Source organism: Arvicola amphibius, chromosome 3 (assembly GCF_903992535.2).
Source record: "Arvicola amphibius chromosome 3, mArvAmp1.2, whole genome shotgun sequence".
Lineage (NCBI taxonomy): Eukaryota > Metazoa > Chordata > Mammalia > Rodentia > Cricetidae > Arvicola > Arvicola amphibius.
In genome coordinates this window covers 174,491,216-174,513,555 of record NC_052049.1, presented here as the reverse complement: position 1 = coordinate 174,513,555, position 22,340 = coordinate 174,491,216, and the positions used below count along the sequence as shown (strand labels likewise).

Here is a 22,340-nt window from a genome sequence, read left to right as displayed (position 1 = left end):
GCTCGTTGGAGGACACTTGTTCTGGCCAGCGGTGAGGAGGGGGTCTATCAAGGAGTTTCCAGGTGCCTCCAGGGCACCTCTAGGTATACGCTCACTTCTGGTCAGGCGGATGCTCTGACACAGAGGGACCATGAGCCCCAGTGGTCTCTTAAGCTAACCCGATTCGGAAGCCCTTATCCCCAAGAGACTTCTCAGCCCATTTTTCTCGGTAAGCAGGATGTGCATAGAGGGAGGGGGAACTGTCTATCCAAGAGCATAAATGTTCCTGACAGCTCCTTTTGGCAGCCTCTGGGGCAGGCCACAGTAAATGCTGGATCAGCCCAAACGAAAGTGTTCCAGTCACGTGGGAACTTGAGATGAGGCATCTGAATTCTAATCCAAGCTTCTCTCTATCTGCTTGATCCCAGCTTTTCTGGACTCTGGATCTTCTGCATCTCAGCAGGCAGCATTACCCACTCCCATGCCCTACTGTCCCATGCCCTGCTGTCTGTCCCATGCCCTGCCTCGGAGCTACCTCCTTGAACAGCACAGTCCTTGCCTCTATAGTTCCATAGTCTTATAGGTTCCATGAACCTGAATACATGGCTGATGGGGCACTGGTCCTACCTCCTCCCAAGTCAGCCCATCTGCCTCCTTGACTGCTGTTAGAAGCAGCAGTCAAGGAAGGGATAGCCCCCAATCCCTTTCTTTCCGTAGCTCTGTCTATTGATGCCGCTGTCCTCAGATGGGCTGTTGCTGCTCTGAGGAAGGTGTGGACCAGCAGTTCCAGTGCCCTTTCCTGTGGAAACACTGTTACCGTCCATCACCCTCAGCTCCTCTCAGCTCAGCATCCACTCCACAGACTAAGCCCCCATAACTCCACATCCTGCTGCTGGAAGAGTCTGGTCTTTGCTCTCAATCCAGTGGCCACAGCCCTGGACCGCTCTATCTTTTCCTCCCATCTACACATTTATCAAAAGTCGCTGCAGGTTCATCTGCCTTGGATGGTGGCTGCCTCTGCATAGCTGGTGGGGAGGGACTGCTGCATGGTGACCCCATTCCTTCCTTCCAGTGTGGCTTCACTGGAGTCTCTAACTAGGCCATGGGCATTCTTTGATTTCACCCCCGAATGGTCACTTGTTTGGAGCAACTTTGTGCTTCCCTGTGACCTAGTTTGCACTTCCTGGTCAGAGGCTGCCGATTCCTCACAGGTGCTAAGAGAGCCACTCTGCCTTGGAGCGAGGCAGCAGAGTCAGCATGCTGGGCCTTGTGTGGGTCACGGGAGCTAGTCTGCTGGTGCTGAGCCAGCTGTTAGCTCAGCAGGACCCAGCTGTGTCTGCACACACTGTAAGGCACACCTTGGCATCCATGTACAGGGAGGGTCAGACTCGCAGCTCCCTATTGGTCTGCCCTCAGGCAAACCCCAATAAGTTGGCCATTTTCTTCAACATCTGCAGCTGTAAAAATCTTTTTCCTTCTTTCTAGATAGAGTCCAGAGAATACCATAGAAGAATCACTAAAGTTGGACCAATTTTACTTGAAACTTCTTCTGAAGAAGGCAGCCTTAGTGCTCTTTAATGAGTCATTTCATAATTAAGAGTGCTGATTCCAAATTTTTTCTAACCTATTCATCTTTTTGAAAGATAATAGTACCCTCTGGCTTATTTTCTAACTGACTTTCAGTTCAATAGTATGAAAAAATTAGTGGGATTGTTACAGTAATATCACCACTTTCTCATTTTCATTGCCAAAATTTCAGTTGTTCCCTTGAAAAACCAAGCCTCCCTGGGCAAATGGCCTCGCACCTGTGACGTGCCGGGCTAGACTGGTCTTATGGACAGAGGCTACAGTGTGGGCATGAAGAACAAGGCACACAGCCACCTCCTGCTTCACCTCAGGCTGCCTCTGGGGTGGCAGTCTCAGAGAGTCCCGTTTCTTCCCATGTGGAATGGAAACGGTAATTCTCTTAGGTGTCCATGTGAGCTACTGTACCTCAGGTGCATATCCAGGTCCTCACGGTCATCAGTCCTTAGGTGTCCTCGGAGAGAATGTCCATGACGGGAGGAAGAGTCCTCACAAGGTCCCCATAATCTGGATGTCAGTGAGCACTGAGACCAGCCAGGCTTTGGGGCTCCTGAGAGTACTGTATAGGGAATGGGTACATTTGGTACTAGGGCACAGGGGGAGCACATTGCAGCTTCAAGGGAGCACAGTGGAGACACTGGGTAAGTCTCTCCTTGTAGGAGGCACAGATCCAGAAAGGAGGAGTTTGCCCATATCCAGCGGCATGGAATGAAGTGGACATCACACAATCATAAAGGACCAGCAGCACTACGGCTGGACATGCCTGTGATCCAGCATCTGAGTCCCTAGCTTCAGGTGTCCTTTTATTTTGTGGAGTGTTTTAGGGGAAGGAGGTTGGTTCTATGAGACAGAATCTCACTTTTTAGCCCAGGCTGGCCTCAAACTCATGACAACTCTCTTGTCTCAGCCTCCCACGTGCTAAGATTATAGACATGAGCCACCATACTCAGCTCCCCCAGGGTTCGTCCTCGCTGCCTCTGGTCCAGCAGTATATATGGCTGGGGAGGTCAGGATGGTGTCACAGTAACTGGCACACAGAGAAGCTCTGCAAATAAAGAGAACATGTGGCTTGTGGGCTCATTCAGACAGTAGCAGACAATGTGGGGAGAATGCCCAGCATCCCACAGCCCTATGGTCTCCGTATCCCCATAGCCAGTGCTTCAAAGGCTAAGTTCTCACATGCTTTGGGATTAACCCATACCCAATCCCTTAACTTCCTTCCCGTTCTGTGTGGGTTGGGAGCAATAATAACCATCTCAGTCTTCCGGAAAAACCAGACAAGGTGCTGTACCTTGTCAACTTGTGTGACCGTGACGCTTGAGCCGCTGTGCCCCTGGTACGTGCACCCATGGGTCCCAGCTTGAGCTAATGACTATTCTTGGGAAACTTGGATCTTCCTGTCCCCAGATGGACTAACAGAGACAAGACAAGAGGTGGTCATCAGTCTCCCCATTGCCTGTTCTCTGGCTGCTTCCCGAAAGAGCCAAGCAAAAGGGATGAATAGACATCCATTCTCCTACTGCTGGGGCTGGGTGAAGCTTCACAAGGGAGATATTCATATTCTGATCAGGTGAATGAGGAAAGTAAAGAAATAAAGAAATAAAGTGATGGGGGCTGCAGAGATGGATCAGCTGTTAAGAACACTAGCTGCTCTTCCAGAGGACCTGGGTTCAATTCCCAGCACCCACATGACAGCTCACATCAGATGCCCTCACACAGACATATATGTGGGCAGAATACAATGCACATTAAAAAAAAAAAAGACTCAAGGGAGAGAACGAATGGGTGCGAGTGGAAGATCAAGGGTGGAGGTGGGGGCACACTGGGGTGGGGACTGAGATGAAGGTTTGCGACCTCAACAGCTGTGCTCCAACTCCTAGGCACAGATGTTCTGCGTGGCCAGCCTTTCACGCATCCCTGGGACCCAGGAAGTGTAAGCTTCAGCCTGGTCTCTGGCTCCACTCCTCCCGGCCCCAGCGCCTTGTCCACTCCTCTTCCCACTCTTGCTGGGCTGGGGAAGGCCTCCAGCAGCCAGGCCAAGTGCTTATTTTTAGCTCTTTCTTCACACCGCTCCTTCTCTTCACCCGCCCTATCTCCCCACTTACGCAAGCAGAGCACCACCCAGAAGCCTTTGTGACTGTACCTGTGAAGGAGCAAAGCTCCAGCTAGCCCACGACTGTAGGTGGCATGCCCTGCTAAAGGCCTTACTGTGGGCTCAGATAAGCAGGCCTCTGCAGGGCCTGGCCCAGGACACTGGGGTCGCCTCTGTCCACACTATGTTTCAGATTGCTGCTTCTGGAGTGGGTTCTGCAGGCCAGAGATGGGGTCAGAGTTTGTCTGAGGCAGCAAAGGCAACAGGACACCTCTTTTTCTATACCTTGGCTCTGTGACCCCCTGGTTCTCATAATGATCCCTCCTAATGGCATAGCTACCGATAGGAGTGCATGTGTACACACCCAGGATGAGCAGCAGCAAACAGGAAGGCGTGTCAAACTTTTGCACCCCAGGGCCAAGAGTGAAATGAGAAGTCAGTAGGGTCCTGTTCTGGGCTGGGCTGTAACTCTCATTTCCCATCACCCCTTGCAGCCAAGGCAAGGTATCAAATTCTGATCCTGAACCAGGATCCTGGAAGACATATACCTCTCAGCCTAGACCTGCACAGGAACCACCCACTCAGAGGCCAAGCCTTACCCCTGTGCATCTGGCTGGGATTTGAAGAATTGTAGGATTCTGAGGACTTTACTGCTTGATTCCTGTGTCATATTTATCATGGCTTATTTGAAGCTGTGGGTTCTGGAAGGGCCTGTATCACTTATCTCAGTGGCCAAATTCCTAACAAAGGAACTTAAGAGAAGTTTGTTTTCACCCATGGTTTAAATGGGACCACAGTAGCACAGTTTGTGGTGGTGGAAGTTTGTGGTTTAAAGGAGACCATGGTAGGTGGGGTAAGTGCCATTTGTGGCAGTGGAAGCTTATAACACAGCCTTATTCATATCTTGCCAGATCAGGAAGCAGGGAGTTTAATCTGAAACCAGAAGTAGGTATCACCTTCAAAGTCCACCCCTAGCAACTCATTTATGCTAGTTATGAGCCATGTCCAAAGGTTCCTCAACCTCCAAACAGCTCTACCAGCTACTGACCAAGCATTCAAACATGTTCGCCTATGGGGAACAATATACATTCAAATTGTGGCAGTGCTGGTCCCTGTTTGTCTGTTTTCACCACGACTGTGTCTTCAGCCTTTAGCCCTGGTCCTGAAACTGCTGGTGGATTTTGAGATTGGTTACTGATCACCAAGAACTGATGCCACTCCAGCTCTGGAAGGAGCAGGGCTCTTGGCCCCGAGGGTTCCCTCAGGTTCTCCGCTGAGGGACAGTCCAGAACCACCACACATGGTTCTCCGCTGAGGGATAGTTCAGAGCCAGCACACACGGTTCTCTGCCGAGGAACAGTCCAGAGCCAGCACATTCGGTTCTCTGCTGAGGGACAGTCCAGAGCCCTGGGCACATGGAGTCCTCTCTGTGGGGCTCTTTGCTAGCTATAGACAAGGAGGGTTGGGCTGGAAGTGTGAACAAAGACTGCTCAGTGCTGACTCCACACAGGGCTGCACTTAGTTTTTCCTGGCCCCAGAAGTCTGCCCCAGCTGAGCATAGCCCTGACCTGGAGAAGGAAGGCAGGATGGTGTCAGAGCACAGAATGAGGAGGCAGGGGAAGAGCAGTCCCTCTAGGACACATCGCCTCTGTGTCTGAATGCCTTTCCTATTCTGCAGGACCTCTTGGCTTCTGGACCCATAAAGCCTCTGAATTACAATTCAATCCTTGAGGTTGGGGCCCTGGCTTTTCCTGTGTTTCATCCCAAACTTTTGTAATTTTTGTTGTTTTTTTCTCCCTGCTAATTGTCCTTTTCTGGCCCAGTGAAAATATCTCTATGGATTAAGAAGAAAACCTTTTTAACTTGTCATTTGCATTTTGACTTTATATATGTCCCTGAGAAGTTTATAATTTGGGGGTAATATATCTGTCAGTTTTTTCTCTTTATGCCTTTGATATCATGCTTTGAAAGACTTTCTCAGGCTGGGGGAATGGCTCAGTGGCTCAGTGGTACAGTGTGTGTTTAAATCATGCAAGGCTCTGGTTTAGTCTACCAAGAGGAGTCTGTCTCCTTTCCTCCCTGAAGGCTATGGAGAATCATGGAAACACTCTCTGCTCACTCTTGTGTCTGGGATTCTCATCCAACTCCCTCCTTTTTCCTTACAGAAAACAGAGTGGCTCTGTCTGAACTGCCAAACCAAGCGGCTGTTGGAGGGCAGCCTGGGAGAGCCAGCCCCCATGCCTCTGCCCACCTCACAGCAGCCCCCTGCAGGAGTCCCTCACCGTGCAGCTGGAGCAGCCCCTCCGAAGCAGAAAGGACCACAGGGGCTGGGCCAGCCATCAGGCTCCTCCCCTGCCAAGGCCAGCCCTCAGGCCGCCAAGGCCAGCCCTCAGGCCGCCAAGGCCAGCCCTCCAGCCGCCAAGGCCAGCCCTCAGGCCAAGCCCCTCAGGGCTTCTGAACCTAGCAAGACCTCTAGCAGTGCCCAGGAAAAGAAGACAGGGATCCCAGTTAAAGCTGAACCTGTGCCGAAGCCACCTCCAGAGACCACTGTGCCTCCTGGGACTCCTAAAGCAAAAAGTGGGGTGAAAAGGACTGAACCTGCCACCCCAGTCATCAAGCCTGTTCCAGAAGCTCCCAAGGGTGGGGAGGCTGAGGTCAGTTCTATTCAATTTCCAGGAATCCTGGCTTTCAGACAGTTTGGGGAAGGCCTTGCCTCCCTGACAGGCTCAGGTTGTAAGCTTGAGATAAATCTATTTGGGACCGCAGGGACACCCCAGCTGAAAGAAGGCCTAGATTAAATTTCAACAGATTGCTGGGTGTGTTGGCTCACACCTTTAACCCCAGCACTTTAGAGGCAGAGGTAGTCAGATCTCTATGAGTTCGAGGCTAGCCTGGTCTACATAGTGAGTTCCAGGACAGCCAGAACCATATAGATAGACCCCATCTCAAAAAAATAAGAACAACCAAAAAGTTTGGCAGATCTGAAGATTGTGAGATTGAGACATGTCTTGAGTTGGGCATCTTGCTGATTTCCTACTCTTTAATCCAGTAAAGTTTCTCTTTGGAGATCTACTTTGCTGAGGAATCTGTAAGTTATTCAGAGAGCTAGCCCTTGGGAAATGGAGGATCCTGCCCGTGGCCCCTGGGATTGATGGAGAGGCTAGGAGTAAACGTTTGTTTCTCATCCACTGCAGGAACCCGTCAGCAAGCCTTACTCTCAGGACCTGTCTCGAAGCCCCCAGAGCCTCAGCGACACAGGCTATTCTTCCGATGGTGTATCCAGCTCCCAGAGTGAGATCACAGGGGTCGTACAGCAAGACGTGGAGCAGCTGGACAGTGCAGGGGTGACGGGACCACGTCCACCCAGCCCCTCAGAGCTCCACAAAGTGGGAAGTAGCATGCGCCCTTCACTAGAGGCCCAGGCGGTGGCTCCTAGTGGTGAGTGGAGCAAGCTACCCCGCAGCAGCGCTGCTGAGGACCAGAAACGGCGTCCGCACTCCCTGTCCATCACGCCTGAGGCCTTTGACTCCGATGAAGAGCTGGGGGATATCCTAGAGGAGGAAGAGGACTCTCTGGCATGGGGGCACCAGAGGGAACAGCAAGACACAGCCGAGTCTTCCGATGACTTTGGCAGCCAGCTGAGGCATGACTACGTGGAAGATAGCAGCGAGGGAGGCTTGTCTCCTCTTCCACCCCAGCCCCCGGCCCGGACAGAAATGACCGAAGAGGAGTTCATGCGGCGGCAGATCCTGGAAATGAGTGCTGAGGAAGACAACTTGGAGGAAGATGACGCTGCTGTCTCTGGGCGAGGCCTGGCCAAGCACAGCACCCAGAAGGGAAGTGCCAGAGCCAGGCCTGAATCTAGCCAAGAATCGGTAGCAGTGTCCAAGAGGCGCCTACCCCATAATGCCACCACCGGCTATGAGGAACTACTTTCTGAGGGAGGCCCAGCAGAGCCCACTGATGGCAGTGGAGCCCTTCAGGGAGGTCTTCGCCGCTTTAAAACCATTGAGCTCAATAGCACAGGTAGTTATGGTCATGAGCTGGACCTGGGTCAAGGTCCTGATCCCAGCCTGGACCGGGAACCTGAGCTGGAAATGGAGAGCCTGACAGGCTCCCCTGAAGACCGCTCTCGCGGGGAGCACTCCTCTACCCTGCCTGCTTCCACACCTAGCTATACATCTGGCACCTCACCCACCTCCCTGTCTTCACTCGAGGAGGACAGTGACAGTAGCCCCAGCCGCCGGCAGAGGTTGGAAGAAGCGAAGCAGCAGCGCAAGGCCCGGCACCGCTCCCACGGGCCTCTGTTGCCCACGATCGAGGACTCCTCGGAGGAGGAGGAGCTTAGAGAGGAGGAGGAGCTGCTGCGCGAGCAGGAGAAGATGCGGGAGGTGGAGCAGCAGCGTATCCGCAGCACAGCCCGCAAGACCCGGCGTGACAAGGAAGAGCTTCGGGCTCAGCGGCGACGCGAACGCTCCAAGACACCACCTAGTAACCTGTCACCCATCGAAGATGCATCTCCCACAGAGGAGCTGAGGCAGGCAGCAGAGATGGAGGAGCTACACCGCTCTTCCTGCTCCGAGTACTCCCCCTCCCCTTCCCTTGACTCAGAGACTGAGACCCTGGATGGTGGCCCCACGCGACTCTACAAATCGGGCAGCGAGTACAACCTGCCCGCCTTTATGTCCCTCTACTCACCCACTGAGACACCTTCGGGCAGTTCCACCACGCCCAGTTCTGGACGGCCCCTAAAGAGCGCTGAGGAGGCCTATGAGGATATGATGAGAAAAGCCGAGCTGCTCCAGCGACAGCAGGGCCAGGTGGCAGGGGCTAGGGGGCCCCATGGTGGCCCCGCTCAGCTCACAGGCCCCCGGGGGCACGGCTCTTTTGAATATCAAGACATCCAAGACCATGATTATGGCAGGGCTGCCCAGCCTGCTGCGGAAAGCACACCCGCAGGCCTCGGAGCAGCTGTCTACGAAGAGATCCTTCAGACGTCACAGAGCATAGCCCGCATGCGGCAAGCCTCCTCGCGGGATCTGGCTTTCACTGAGGACAAAAAGAAGGAGAAGCAATTTCTGAACGCTGAGAGTGCATACATGGACCCAATGAAACAAAATGATGGCCCACTGACCCCCGGCACTAGCCCTACCCAGCTCGCAGCTCCTGTGTCATTCTCCACTTCTGCCTCCTCAGATAGCAGTGGAGGCCGAGTTATTCCCGATGTTCGAGTCACTCAGCATTTTGCAAAAGAGCCTCAGGATCCTCTCAAGCTCCACAGCTCTCCTGGGTCCTCCAGCTTAGCCTCCAAGGAAGTAGGAATGACCTTCTCCCAGGGCCCTGGGACTCCAGCCACCACGGTCATGGCCCCTTGTCCAGCCAGCCTTCCCCGAGGGTATATGACGCCACCCTCTCCAGCTGGCTCAGAGCGTATCCTGTCACCATCTTCCACAGCACACAGCTATGGACAGACCCCAACCACTGCTAACTATGGGTCCCAAACGGAGGAGCTGCCCCAGGCTCCCAGTGGCCCTCCTGCAGGTGGACGGGCCCCCAGAGAGAAGCCTGTGAGTGGGGCTGATGCTGAGGCTGGTGCCCCCCAGTCTTCTCGGGGATATTCTTACTTTACAGGTTCTAGCCCACCTCTGTCTCCATCCACACCCTCAGAGAGCCCCACATTCTCACCCGGCAAGCTGGGCCCAAGGGCCACAGCAGAGTTCTCTACACAGACACCAAGCCTAACACCTTCCTCGGACACTCCGCGGAGCCCTGGCACACCCTCCCCCATGGTAGCCCAGGGCACACAGACACCACACCGACCGAGCACTCCTCGCTTGGTGTGGCAGCAGTCTTCCCAGGAGGCTCCTGTCATGGTCATCACGCTAGCGTCAGATGCTTCTAGCCAGACCAGAACGGTACATGCCAGTGCCTCTACTTCCCCACTGTGCTCACCTACTGACACTCAGCCCACCTCCCATAGCTACAGCCAGACAACACCCCCAAGTGCATCGCAAATGCCGTCAGAACCAGCCGGGCCACCTGGTTTCCCACGAGCACCCAGTGCTGGTGCAGACGGACCCCTGGCACTGTACGGCTGGGGTGCCCTCCCCGCTGAAAACATATCCTTATGCCGGATCTCCTCTGTCCCTGGAACATCTAGAGTGGAGCCAGGTCCCAGGCCCCCAGGCAGTGCAGTGGTGGACCTTCGCACAGCTGTCAAGCCCACGCCTATTATCCTCACGGACCAGGGTATGGATCTGACCTCTCTTGCGGTGGAAGCAAGGAAGTATGGCCTTGCTCTGGATCCAATTCCAGGACGCCAGTCAACTGCTGTGCAGCCTTTGGTTATCAACCTCAATGCCCAAGAACAGACCCATACCTTCCTGGCCACTGCCACGACTGTGAGCATCACCATGGCCTCATCTGTGCTCATGGCTCAGCAAAAGCAACCGGTGATATATGGAGACCCTTTCCAGAGCCGCCTTGACTTTGGCCAGGGTTCAGGTAGCCCTGTATGCCTGGCCCAGGTCAAACAAGTAGAGCAGGCTGTCCAGACAGCCCCATACCGAGGTGGGCCCCGGGGAAGACCCAGGGAGGCCAAGTTTGCCAGGTATAACCTTCCAAACCAGGTAGCACCTCTGGCCAGAAGGGACATTTTGATTACTCAGGTGGGCACCGCCCAGAGTGTTAGCCTCAAGCCAGGACCAGTGCCAGAGCCTGGTGGTGAACCCCACCGGGCTACACCTGCAGAGCTCCGGTCACATGCTCTGCCGGGTGCCCGGAAGCCACACACGGTGGTGGTGCAGATGGGAGAGGGCACAGCGGGCACCGTGACCACACTGCTCCCAGAAGAACCAGCAGGTGCCCTGGACCTCACCGGGATGAGGCCCGAGAGCCAACTGGCATGCTGTGACATGGTCTACAAGTTTCCCTTTGGCAGTAGCTGCACTGGCACCTTCCATCCTGCCCCCAGTGCACCTGACAAGAGTGTGGCAGATGCTACCCTGCCCAGCCAAAGCAGTGGCCCCTTCTACAGTCCCAGAGACCCTGAGCCCCCTGAGCCCCTCACCTTCCGGGCACAGGGGGTGGTAGGACCTGGGCCCCATGAAGAACAGAGGCCCTACCCACAGGGCCTGCCTGGAAGGTTATATTCCTCCATGTCTGATACCAATTTGGCTGAAGCTGGCCTCAACTACCATGCCCACAGGATTGGGCAGCTCTTCCAGGGCCCTGGAAGAGAGTCAGCTGTGGACCTCAGCTCACTGAAGCACTCTTACAGCTTAGGTTTTGCAGACGGACGCTACTTAGGGCAGGGCTTACAGTACGGCTCATTCACGGACCTGCGCCACCCCACAGACCTTCTAGCTCACCCACTTCCCATGCGACGCTATAGCTCAGTGTCGAACATCTATTCAGACCACCGGTATGGCCCACGGGGAGATGCAGTTGGCTTTCAGGAGGCCAGTCTGGCCCAGTACAGTGCCACCACAGCCCGAGAGATCAGCCGTATGTGTGCTGCCCTCAACTCCATGGACCAGTATGGCGGGCGGCACGGCAGTGGAAGTGGTGCACCTGACCTGGTGCAGTACCAGCCCCAGCATGGGCCGGGACTCAATGCCCCACAGGCTCTGGCTCCCCTCAGATCTGGCCTCCTTGGCAACCCCACCTACCCAGAGGGGCAGCCAAGCCCTGGGAACCTTGCTCAGTATGCGCCTGCAGCAAGCCAGGGAACCACAGTCAGACAGCTGCTCCCATCCACAGCAACGGTGCGTGCAGCCGATGGCATGATCTACTCAACTATCAATACCCCAATTGCTGCAACCCTGCCCATCACCACCCAGCCTGCCTCAGTACTGAGGCCCATGGTGCGTGGTGGCATGTACAGGCCTTATGTATCTGGTGGAGTCACGGCTGTGCCCCTCACAAGCCTGACCCGTGTGCCCATGATTGCTCCTCGGGTACCTCTTGGACCAGCAGGGCTATACCGATATCCTGCACCAAGTCGATTCCCTGTGGCTTCTAGCATCCCACCTGCTGAAGGGCCTGTTTATCTGGGAAAGCCTGCTGCTGCCAAGACCTCAGGGGCAGGGGGCCCGCCAAGGCCAGAGCTACCAGCAGGGGCTGCTCGTGAAGAACCTCTCTCCACAACTGCCCCTGCTGTCATCAAGGAAGCCCCAGTAGCCCCTACCCCGGCCCCCGCACCTGGCCAGAAGCCACCAGTAGATGCTGCTGCTGTAGGGGGTGGCAGTGGAGTCCTCAGCCGACCTGGGGCTGAGAAGGAGGAAGCATCTCAGGAGGAACGGCAGCGGAAGCAACAGGAGCAGCTGTTGCAGCTGGAGCGGGAGCGGGTGGAGTTGGAAAAACTGCGACAGTTGCGGCTGCAGGAGGAGCTGGAGCGAGAAAGAGTAGAACTGCAGCGGCACCGTGAGGAAGAACAGCTGCTGGTGCAGCGAGAGTTGCAGGAGCTGCAGACCATCAAGCAACACGTGCTGCAGCAGCAGCAAGAAGAACGCCAGGCTCAGTTTGCACTGCAGCGGGAGCAGCTGGCACAGCAGCGGCTGCAGCTGGAGCAGATCCAGCAACTGCAGCAGCAGCTGCAGCAGCAGCTAGAGGAACAGAAACAGCGGCAGAAGGCCCCTTTTCCTCCAACCTGTGAAGCACCTAGCCGAGGGCCTCCAGCAGCTGCTACCGAGCTGGCCCAGAATGGCCAGTACTGGCCACCATTGACCCACCCAGCCTTCATTGCCATGGCAGGCACTGAAGGACCTGGGCAACCTCGTGAGCCAGTACTGCACCGGGGCCTCCCCAGCTCTGCCTCAGACATGTCACTGCAAACTGAGGAGCAGTGGGAGGCAGGCCGCAGTGGCATCAAGAAACGTCACTCAATGCCACGCCTGAGAGATGCCTGTGAGGCAGAGTCAGGACCCGAACCCTGCACGGTCAGGAGGATTGCAGACAGCAGCGTTCAGACAGATGAGGAGGAGGGTGAGGGCCGCTACATTCTGACCCGGAGGCGCAGGACACGGCGCAGCACTGACTGTAGTGTGCAGACAGATGACGAGGACAATGCGGAATGGGAGCAGCCTGTGCGCCGCCGCAGGCCTCGTCTTTCCCGCCACTCAGACTCAGGTTCTGACAGCAAGCATGATGCCACTGCCTCATCCGCTGCTGCCACCACTGCAAGGGCCATGAGCAGCGTAGGCATCCAGACCATTAGTGACTGCTCCGTACAGACGGAGCCTGACCAGCTGCCCAGGGTCTCTCCAGCCATCCACATCACTGCTGCCACAGACCCCAAGGTGGAGATAGTCAGATACATATCAGCCCCAGAAAAGACTGGGCGTGGGGAGAGTCTGGCCTGCCAGACAGAACCAGATGGGCAGGCCCAGGGTGTAGCTGGGCCGCAGCTTATAGGACCAACTGCCATCAGCCCCTACCTGCCTGGCATCCAGATAGTCACCCCAGGACCCCTAGGCAGATTTGAGAAGAAGAAGCCGGATCCTCTGGAGATTGGGTACCAGGCCCACCTGCCTCCGGAGTCCCTCTCACAGCTTGTGAGCCGCCAGCCTCCTAAGTCTCCACAAGTGCTCTACTCGCCAGTGTCGCCCCTGTCCCCACACCGGCTCCTGGACACCTCGTTTGCTTCCAGTGAGAGGCTGAACAAGGCTCATGTGAGTCCCCAGAAGCACTTCATCCCTGACAGCACTCTTCGCCAGCAGACCCTGCCTCGCCCCATGAAGACCCTGCAGCGGTCCTTGTCTGACCCTAAGCCCCTCAGCCCCACCGCAGAGGAGTCCGCCAAAGAGAGATTCTCCCTCTACCAGCACCAGGGGGGACTAGGTAGCCAGGTATGGGCACAGGGGCTGGTCCAGGGTGGGACAGGGGTCTATTTCTAGCCTGAGGCGCCCCGGAGGGAGGGGTTTCTTCTGGGGTGGGAATGGAGTCACGTCTGGCTCAAAAAGTCCAGGGAAGGAGTTGAGGAGTGAGGTTCCTCAGTGCACATCTGCCAGAGCCCAGAGCCCAACAAGGCTAGCCTGGACAAACACAGACACACCTGGGCCCCCACAGCCATCTCCCCAGACACTACCAGAAACCTCAGCTTCTCCACAGCCCTGTCCCTTCACTGCCGGTACACTGTCTTGCTCTGTCACCTCCTTTCAGTCTTTCTCAGTTCTTGTCCCCCGTCTAGGACCTTCCGCTCCAAGCCTTATTTATGGATGTTAGGTAGGAAATCAGTAACACGGTTCAGGCTGCACTGTTCCACACTTCCCATCTTTAGATGGGCTTCACTGCCCCTAGCAGGCCCCGGCCTGTGGCCCAGCACTCAAGGGCCATCTGGAGGGCTGCAGGCACGTTCTGTGCTTCATTGTGTTCCCCATTCCTCCTGCCTCAGTTACTCTGCTTCCACATCTGCCTGTCCCCCTGATACAGCACAGGCTCCTTGTCTATGGCTTCGGTTTCCCGACGTGTTAGAACTGAGAGAGAGCCTGGCCATGGGCTTCAGTGGTGGGAGAACTTGGAGACACAGTGCAAGGTTGAGGAAGGCTGGCTTTCCCTGAAGTCTCTGAAGGTTTTGGAAGGTGAAACAGAACAAGATGTGTATTTCAGAGTTCCCAGGATACAGTGTGGGCCAATAGGCCAAAGGAAGAGACCCCAAGGAGAGGAGAGGGGAGCCAGAAGCACTGTGGGGTGTATTTGCTCATTTTCTGGGTGTACACAGAGGAAAGCAGGGCACTGGGATGGGTTTATGAGGTGTGTAGTGAAGGGTCCTGGTAGGGTTGACAAGGCAGGCAGATCAAAGAGGCAGGAAGAGGGTCCTGGCTCCATACACACAGGTCCCCATGGGCTAGCCATGTGGGGCCAGGACACTGGTGGACACTAAGGTGTGTGGCCAAAATACAGAAAGATAGATGATGAGGATTTCAAAATGTGTCCCACGAAAGGCTAGATTTGTTTTAACATTTGAGATCACACTGTCATTTTCTTTGTGACGCCGTGTGAACAGTGGGAAGTTTTTATGCAGCTGCTTCGCAAGGCAAAAAGTAAGAATTTTGGTGTCTGTCTCCAGTGTATTGAGGGGGTTTGGGTGGCGTGTGAAATCCAGAAGAGTGGGCGTTCTGGAGGGAAAGTGAATCCAGGGTGGACACTCCATCAGCACAGGTCTTCAGGGAAAGCAGAGCCTCTCCAGCCAGTGGAGAGGTGGACAGAGCACAGCAGGGCACTGAGCAGGAAGTTGTGCGCTGGAGAGAGGTCTAGCAAGAATAAGACATTGCCAGGTAGAGGGAGCAGCAGCTGGACTGGAGCACAGCTTAGGTGGGGCAGAGGTGGTGCAGGACCATTAGAGGGAGGTGGGCGGCAGCTGAGCAGCTTGCTGCTCTGGAGAGGAGTGAAGCAGGAAGCACAGACTTGGAGCCTGTACACAATTGACATGGGTAGCATTGCCCCTCCCTGTGATCCTGTTCTTAAAGGGGCCTGGGGCTCTAGCACCCTCTACCACACACCTCCTTTCCTTGACTCCCTGCCCTCAGCCACCACAGGGTGCTAGGTCCCAAACTTAGCCAGACCTTTCTTCTCACGTCAGTGACAGGCAAGCCTACTGGAGATGTGCAGGGCTTCTTACAGCTACTGTGCACAGCACAGGCAGCAATCCAACCCTTACCACCTACCTGCTGCCCAAAGCTTTGGAAAGGACTGCTAAATAAATGATCATAGGCCTTCCCTTCGTGGCAAAGAATCCCAGACCAGAGGTGGGCAGGGTAGACCCTGAGGCTGCTTGGTAAAGCAGGGCATCAGCAATGTGGAGCCCAGCTCCTGCCTCGAAGAACCCCCAGTCCTGGTTCTTCTACCCCATGCCTCAGGAAAGTCACCCACACCTTGGGTCTCAGTGCTGCCCACCCTTCCCTCTGTCTCAGGTGTCGGCGCTACCACCCAACGGCCTGGTCCGCAAGGTGAAGCGGACACTGCCCAGCCCCCCTCCAGAGGAAGCTCACCTTCCCCTGGCTGGCCAGGTGCCCTCACAGTTGTATGCAGCCAGTCTGCTGCAGCGAGGGTTGGCGGGGCCCACCACCGTCCCTGCTACCAAGGCCAGCCTGCTCCGGGAGCTGGACCGGGACCTGCGGCTGGTGGAGCATGAGTCCACCAAGCTGCGCAAGAAGCAGGCGGAGTTGGACGAGGAGGAGAAGGAGATTGATGCCAAGCTCAAGTACCTAGAGCTGGGCATCACCCAGCGCAAAGAGTCTTTGGCCAAAGACCGGGGTGGCCGTGACTATCCACCTTTACGTGGCCTTGGTGAGCATCGGGACTACCTGTCTGACAGCGAGCTCAACCAACTGAGGCTCCAGGGTTGTACCACGCCCGCTGGCCAGTATGTGGACTACCCTGCCTCTGCTGCTGTGCCTGCCACCCCCTCTGGCCCCACTGCCTTCCAACAGCCCCGCTTCCCACCTGCAGCCCCACAGTACCCTGCAGGCGGTAGTGGACCAACTCAGAATGGATTTCCAGCCCACCAGGCACCCACCTACACTGGCCCTAGCACATACCCAGCTCCTACTTTCCCTCCTGGAACCAGTTATCCTGCTGAGTCTGGCCTGCCAAGCCAGCAGGCTTTCCACCCCACAGGCCATTATGCAGCCCCAACTCCCATGCCAACCACACAGAGCACCCTTTATCCAGCCCAAGCTGACAGTCGTGCCCCGCTCCAGAAGCCACGTCAGACCTCACTAGCTGACTTGGAGCAGAAGGTACCCACCAATTATGAGGTGATCACCAGCCCTGCTGTAACCATGTCATCAGCCCCCTCTGAAACCAGCTACAGCGGTCCAGCAGTGAGCAGCAGCTATGAGCAAGGGAAAGCCCCAGAGCTTCCCCGGGGCAGTGACCGAATCAGTGTGAGCCAGAGCCCAGCCCCTACTTATCCCTCCGACTCCCATTACACCAGTCTGGAGCAGAATGTTCCTCGAAACTATGTGATGATTGATGACATCAGTGAGCTGACGAAGGACAGCACCCCCACTGCCACAGATAGCCAACGGCTGGAGCCTTTGGGGCCAGGTGGAGTCAGTGGGCGTCCTGGGAAAGAGCCTGGAGAACCAGCTTCCCTTGAGGGACCCACACTGCCCTGCTGCTATGGCAGAGGTGAGGAGGAATCTGAGGAGGACTCATATGACCCCCGTGGGAAATCGGGTCATCACCGGAGCATAGAGAGCAATGGCCGACCAGCTGGCACCCACTATTATGGCGACAGTGACTACAGACATGGGGCTCGAGCCGAGAAGTATGGTCCAGGGCCCATGGGGCCCAAGCATCCTTCTAAGAGTCTGGCCCCAGCTGCCATCTCCTCAAAGCGTAGCAAGCACCGGAAGCAAGGCATGGAACAGAAGATCTCCAAGTTCTCACCCATTGAGGAGGCCAAGGATGTGGAGTCAGACCTGGCCTCCTATCCTACACCCACTGTGAGCAGCAGCCTGACCTCTCGGGGCAGAAAGTTCCAGGATGAAATCACCTATGGGCTCAAGAAGAATGTGTATGAACAGCAGAGGTACTACGGGGTGTCCAGCCGGGATGCCGCAGAGGAGGACGACCGCATGTATGGTGGGAGCAGCCGGTCCCGGGTGGCATCTGCATACAGTGGGGAGAAGCTGTCTAGCCACGATTTCAGTGGCAGAGGCAAAGGGTATGAACGGGAACGGGAGGCTGTGGAAAGACTTCAAAAGGCGGGCCCCAAGCCCTCATCCCTGAGCATGGCCCACGGCCGGGCACGACCCCCCATGAGGAGCCAGGCCTCTGAAGAGGAGAGCCCTGTCAGCCCCTTAGGGCGGCCCCGCCCTGCAGGGGGCACTCTTCCTCCTGGGGATACCTGCCCACAGTTCTGCTCCAGCCACTCCATGCCTGACGTCCAGGAACATGTCAAGGATGGACCACGGGCCCACGCATATAAGCGTGAAGAAGGCTACATTCTGGATGATTCCCACTGCGTGGTTTCTGACAGTGAAGGTAATGGCAGCTGGGGGTGATTTCTACAAATGCTCAGCATCTGGGGGTCTGCCTGGCTGTGGGACCCTGGGCCCCAAGATGTCCCAGCAGGGTCTGTCTTGGCATCTCATCTGTAGTTCCTGCTGCAGGTGGCCCTTGCCTGACCTACCTGTGCCCTGGTTCCTGGTTGTTGGAGGGTGGGGACCTAGTGACCTGCTTGTGGCTGTGGTATCCACTCTCTGGTTCCCTTGCATGGCTTCAGCTAGGTCCCCTCTCCAGCTAACCAGGGGCTGATGGTGTTCTGTTTTTGGTCTCTGAAGCGTATCACCTGGGCCAGGAGGAGACAGATTGGTTTGATAAGCCCCGAGATGCCCGCTCCGACCGGTTCAGGCACCATGGGGGTCATGCAGTCTCCTCCTCCCAGAAGCGAGGCCCTGCCAGGCACAGCTACCATGACTATGATGAGCCCCCTGAGGAAAGCCTGTGGCCTCATGATGAGGGCGGTCCAGGCCGCCATGCCTCAGCTAAGGAACACCGGCACCACAGTGACCACGGGAGGCACTCAGGCCGCCATGCTGGTGAGGAACCAGGACGGCGTGCTGCTAAACCACATGCTCGGGACATGGGTCGCCACGAGACCCGGCCTCACCCTCAGGCCAGCCCTGCCCCTGCCATGCAGAAGAAGGGTCAGCCTGGGTACCCCAGCTCTGCTGACTACTCACAGCCTTCCCGTGCTCCGTCAGCATACCACCATGCCTCCGAGAGCAAGAAGGGCTCCCGGCAGACCCACTCGGGGCCCACTGCAATGCAGCCAAAGGCAGAACCCCAGTCACAGCCACAGATGCAGGCTCGGCAGGCAGCTCCAGGACCACAACAGACACAGTCACCATCGTCCAGGCAGATGCCCCCAGGCACGGCATCCCGCCAATCACAGATGCAGCAGCAGCAGCAACAGCAGCCACAGCAACAGCAAGGTGTGGGGCAGCAAGCTCCACAGCAGACTCCATCACAGGCTCGGCTGCAGCAACAGAGCCAGCCAACCACCCGGGGCTCAGCCCCTGCTGCCAGTCAGCCAGCAGGGAAACCTCAGCCAGGCCCTACCACAGCCCCAGGGCCCCAGCCAGCAGGACTGGTGAGTTAGCCCCTGTGTCTGGGTCCCCGACTCCCCTAGGGCAGATGCTGCAGTTAAAGTTTGGATGTCCCAGTGGTTTCAGGGCAGGGTGGGATGAGCAGGATCTCAGCTACTGGTTTTGTGTTGCAGCCACGTGCAGAACAGGCAAGCAGCTCCAAAGCGGCAGCCAAAGCGCCCCAACAGGGGAGAGCTCCTCAGGCCCAGCCAGCTCCAGGACCTGGACCCACAGGTGAGCTATGCCCAGAACACTCAGACTGACTTTTTCCTGACCACTGGTATCTCACCTCCCCACCCAGTGCATGGTCTCACTCGTCCCCATTAAGTATCCAGTAGGCTGCAGACCTCGTACCAAAAAATGAGCCTGGACCAGAGAGAACTCCATCCTAGAAGGCACTGGTGAGCAAGGACCAGAGCCAAAACTTCTTTTTTATAATATATATATATATATATATATATATGCATGTATATATATGTATATATATGTATACATATATATAGAGAGAGGGGGGGGTGTCTTACTGTGTACCTTTGGTTGACCTGGAACTCACTGTGCAGACCAGGTTGGCCTCAAACTCACAAGAGATCCGCCTGCCTCTGTCTCCTAAGTGCTGGGATTAAAGTCGTGTGTCACCACCGCCCAGCTGAGCCATGACTTCTTATTCCCTCCTTCCTTGCCTTTCCTTCCTTTACTCTGCCCCTCACTTTCTCCTCCCTTTACCCTTCAGTCCACTCTGTTTCCCTCGTCATCCTCTGTTTATTCCTCTAGCCCATCTTCTTCCACCTCGCGGGCTCCCTATGTCCAGATTTCCTCTTCCGCTCAGACCTCAGACAACAAGCCAGTGTTGTCCATGATGATGCTTTCTTTCCCGTAGGGGTGAAACCTGGATCCAGGCCTGGAGGGACCCCAGGAGCGTCCGCTGGTCAGACAGGGGCAGATGGGGAGAGTGTATTCTCCAAGATCCTCCCTGGTGGGGCAGCAGAGCAAGCTGGGAAGCTGACAGAAGGTATGTGCTGCCTGGGGCCGGGTCCTCATGAGGTGGGTGCCTCTCTGGGGAAGTGCGGGTCATGGGATGATTCTAGGTCCAGTCACCAGACACAGCCCACCTGCTGGTACCCAGTGATTTTTAGGTAGTCCTGTGCTTTGGGCCTTACAGCAACCAATGCCCCTGACTAGGAGTCTGCTCCGTTTCCTGACATCTCTCTCTGTTTTCTATGATACAGCTGTCTCTGCTTTTGGCAAAAAATTTTCCTCGTTCTGGTGATTGTGTCCAGAAGGGTGAGTGACTGCACCTGTCATTTTCTGGGACGGGCTTGAGTTACTGGTGGTTGGGGACCTCTGAAATCCCAAAGCGGGAGTGCTCTGGGAAGAGCGCAGTCTTTAGTGATGGTGTGGTGAGAGCTGTACTGTGTTCTCCTGGGAGTGGGGTGAAAGAAAGAGAAAGAAAAAGGACATCTCAGAGCCTCAGATGTGGGGCCAACTCAGTAGAGGTCCCCAGCAAATAGACATCAGGGTGAATGTCCGTTTGCCACCCCAGTCCTCCGGCTGTGCTGCCAACATGATGGGGTACCTTGGGCTGTAGGAAGCAGGCAATGCAGTGAAACTCACAGCCTTCCTCTGCACTGCTCCTCAGGCTCCTGAAGATCTGAAGAAAGATGATATCATTGCTGTGGAAAAATCTCTGGAGTCAAAGGCCTGGGCGCAGCTCTGGACTCTGCGTATAACAGTGAGTGTCAGGGGCAGCTTATGGTACCTGAAATGTGGGTGAAGGGCCCCATTCAAGAAAGTGTGAACTAAAAAGTACCTGGTATGCTTCTTCAAGCTGGGATGGATCTAGCAAACCCTCCTCAGAGACAGTGTGCTAGCTGGCATTGTGTTTAATCAAATCAGCTATCCTTGAGAAAGGGCCCAGTGAAGCCAGTTATACCCCTACAACTTTGGGTCTGTGTTCTGGACACTGAGTTCAGAGTCATCCTGGAGGACAGGATATAGACTATGGCTCTCACTGGAGACATTGATGCCTGGTGCTGGTGTCTCCAAACTCTAAATAGCTTAGCAGCTTTGGGGATGAAATCAAGACACTCTTAGATTCACAGGGTGCGTGTGTGACCCACAAGAGAAAGAGGGAGCTAGGGAGAGAGGCAGGTAGGAAAGGAACATGGAGGGAAAACGCTCACTGGTCAGCAGTCTCAGCCCCATTCTAGGTCAAGTCCGCGAGAGAACGGGAAGGCTCAGGGTCCGAGCCCTGTCCACCTAGACTCTAGTGGTCAAGTACAATGGGATGCTCCTCTTGGAGCCTGCCCTGGTCCTAGCCTTGGCCCTGCCTCTGTGGACAGAAGAGGAAAAGCCTCATCCAGAATGGGGGAGAATAGCCTTGCTGTTTTGCTGCTACTCCTTGCTCAGTCAGGAATCACCTATCATGCCTTGTGCAGGACACCTCTCATCTCCTGCTCCTTTTCCACTCTAGAGTTAAGACTATGGAGGTATGTGGGTAGCCATGGTGGGGCCCACAGCCAGTAAGCAAGTCATTTTAAGGGAGCCTTGGACAGTAAGTGCCTTTCTGTAGACCAGGCCTGCTTGTGGTAGAGAAGAAATTCCAAGGACTGCAGTCTTTTCAGGAGTCTCGAGGCACTGAAAAGGTCCAACGTCTCATTTATTTATTCAACAAATGCTTGTCAAGCCCCAAGTATGTGCCAAACCCTATTTTAGACGTTGGAAACATAGGAATCAAAACCAAGTTTCTGTCCTTTCAAGTCAGCAGTCCATTAATGGAAACAAAGAATAAGTACATTTCAAAATAAAAATTTAGCCATGTATGGTAACATACACCTTTGGTCCAGCACTTGGAGGCAGAAACAAACAGTCTCTGAATTTGAGGCTAGCCTGGTCTACAGAGCAAGCTTCAGACCAGCCAGGGCTACATAGTGAAATCTGACTTAAAAATAATAAGTAAGTAAGTAAATAAAATAAAGAAAAATCAGCTTGAAAGGGACTTTGGCAGGTAGCAAGCATTGCAAAGTGGGATTTCTGGAGCATTAAGAGCTGCCCTAAAGAAAGCAGTCAGGGCTGACGGCGTGCAGAGGCACAGTGCCAGCAAAGGCTCTGGTACTGAATGGAACTGCCAGGCTTCAGGGACAGGCAAAGATAAGCTCTACTAAACCATAGCAGAGGGGCACAGTGGCTGGAGTCATTTTGGGTAGGTACGGTAGGCCAATGTAGTGAGCTTGGGGTTTTCTGCTGGCGACAGCAACCGCCGTGCTGCCAGCATCCACCCTGGCTTTTGCTCTAGGGCGGTGCACACCCTGCCACTTTCTCTCTCAGCTCAACATTTTCTTGGCATTCCCTGGAACAAATATAAAATCTCAAGTGCTATTCAGGGCACAGGGAGGGATAGCCCATGGCTCAAGGCAGGGCCAGCCTAGGTTACAGAGCCTGAGAACTGTCAGAAGGAAAGGTGGCATGGGTGTACTTTGCTCCACGCCCAGCCACAGCATGGGCGGGCCATCGAGACCACGGCTTCCTAGTTAAGATCTCCCTCTGGGTCCAGCACAGGGCCAACAATTGGGCTAAGTGGTCAGAGCTGC

At 55.4% G+C, this 22,340-nt stretch overlaps 1 protein-coding gene across 1 annotated transcript in view; it reads left to right on the top strand.

The window, feature by feature from the left end:
* Bsn (bassoon presynaptic cytomatrix protein) overlaps positions 1–20,526 on the top strand; it is a 79,069-nt gene extending 58,543 nt beyond the window's left edge. Inside the window, exons 4-11 of the mRNA XM_038324072.2 lie at positions 5,821–6,309; positions 6,850–13,503; positions 15,568–17,647; positions 17,947–18,758; positions 18,888–18,987; positions 19,631–19,762; positions 19,980–20,034; positions 20,390–20,526. Coding sequence (XP_038180000.1) covers positions 5,821–6,309; positions 6,850–13,503; positions 15,568–17,647; positions 17,947–18,758; positions 18,888–18,987; positions 19,631–19,762; positions 19,980–20,020 — 10,308 coding nt within the window. The 3' untranslated portion in view covers positions 20,021–20,034; positions 20,390–20,526. The remainder of the gene's footprint in view (positions 1–5,820; positions 6,310–6,849; positions 13,504–15,567; positions 17,648–17,946; positions 18,759–18,887; positions 18,988–19,630; positions 19,763–19,979; positions 20,035–20,389) is intronic.
* Positions 20,527–22,340: the final 1,814 nt, after the last annotated feature.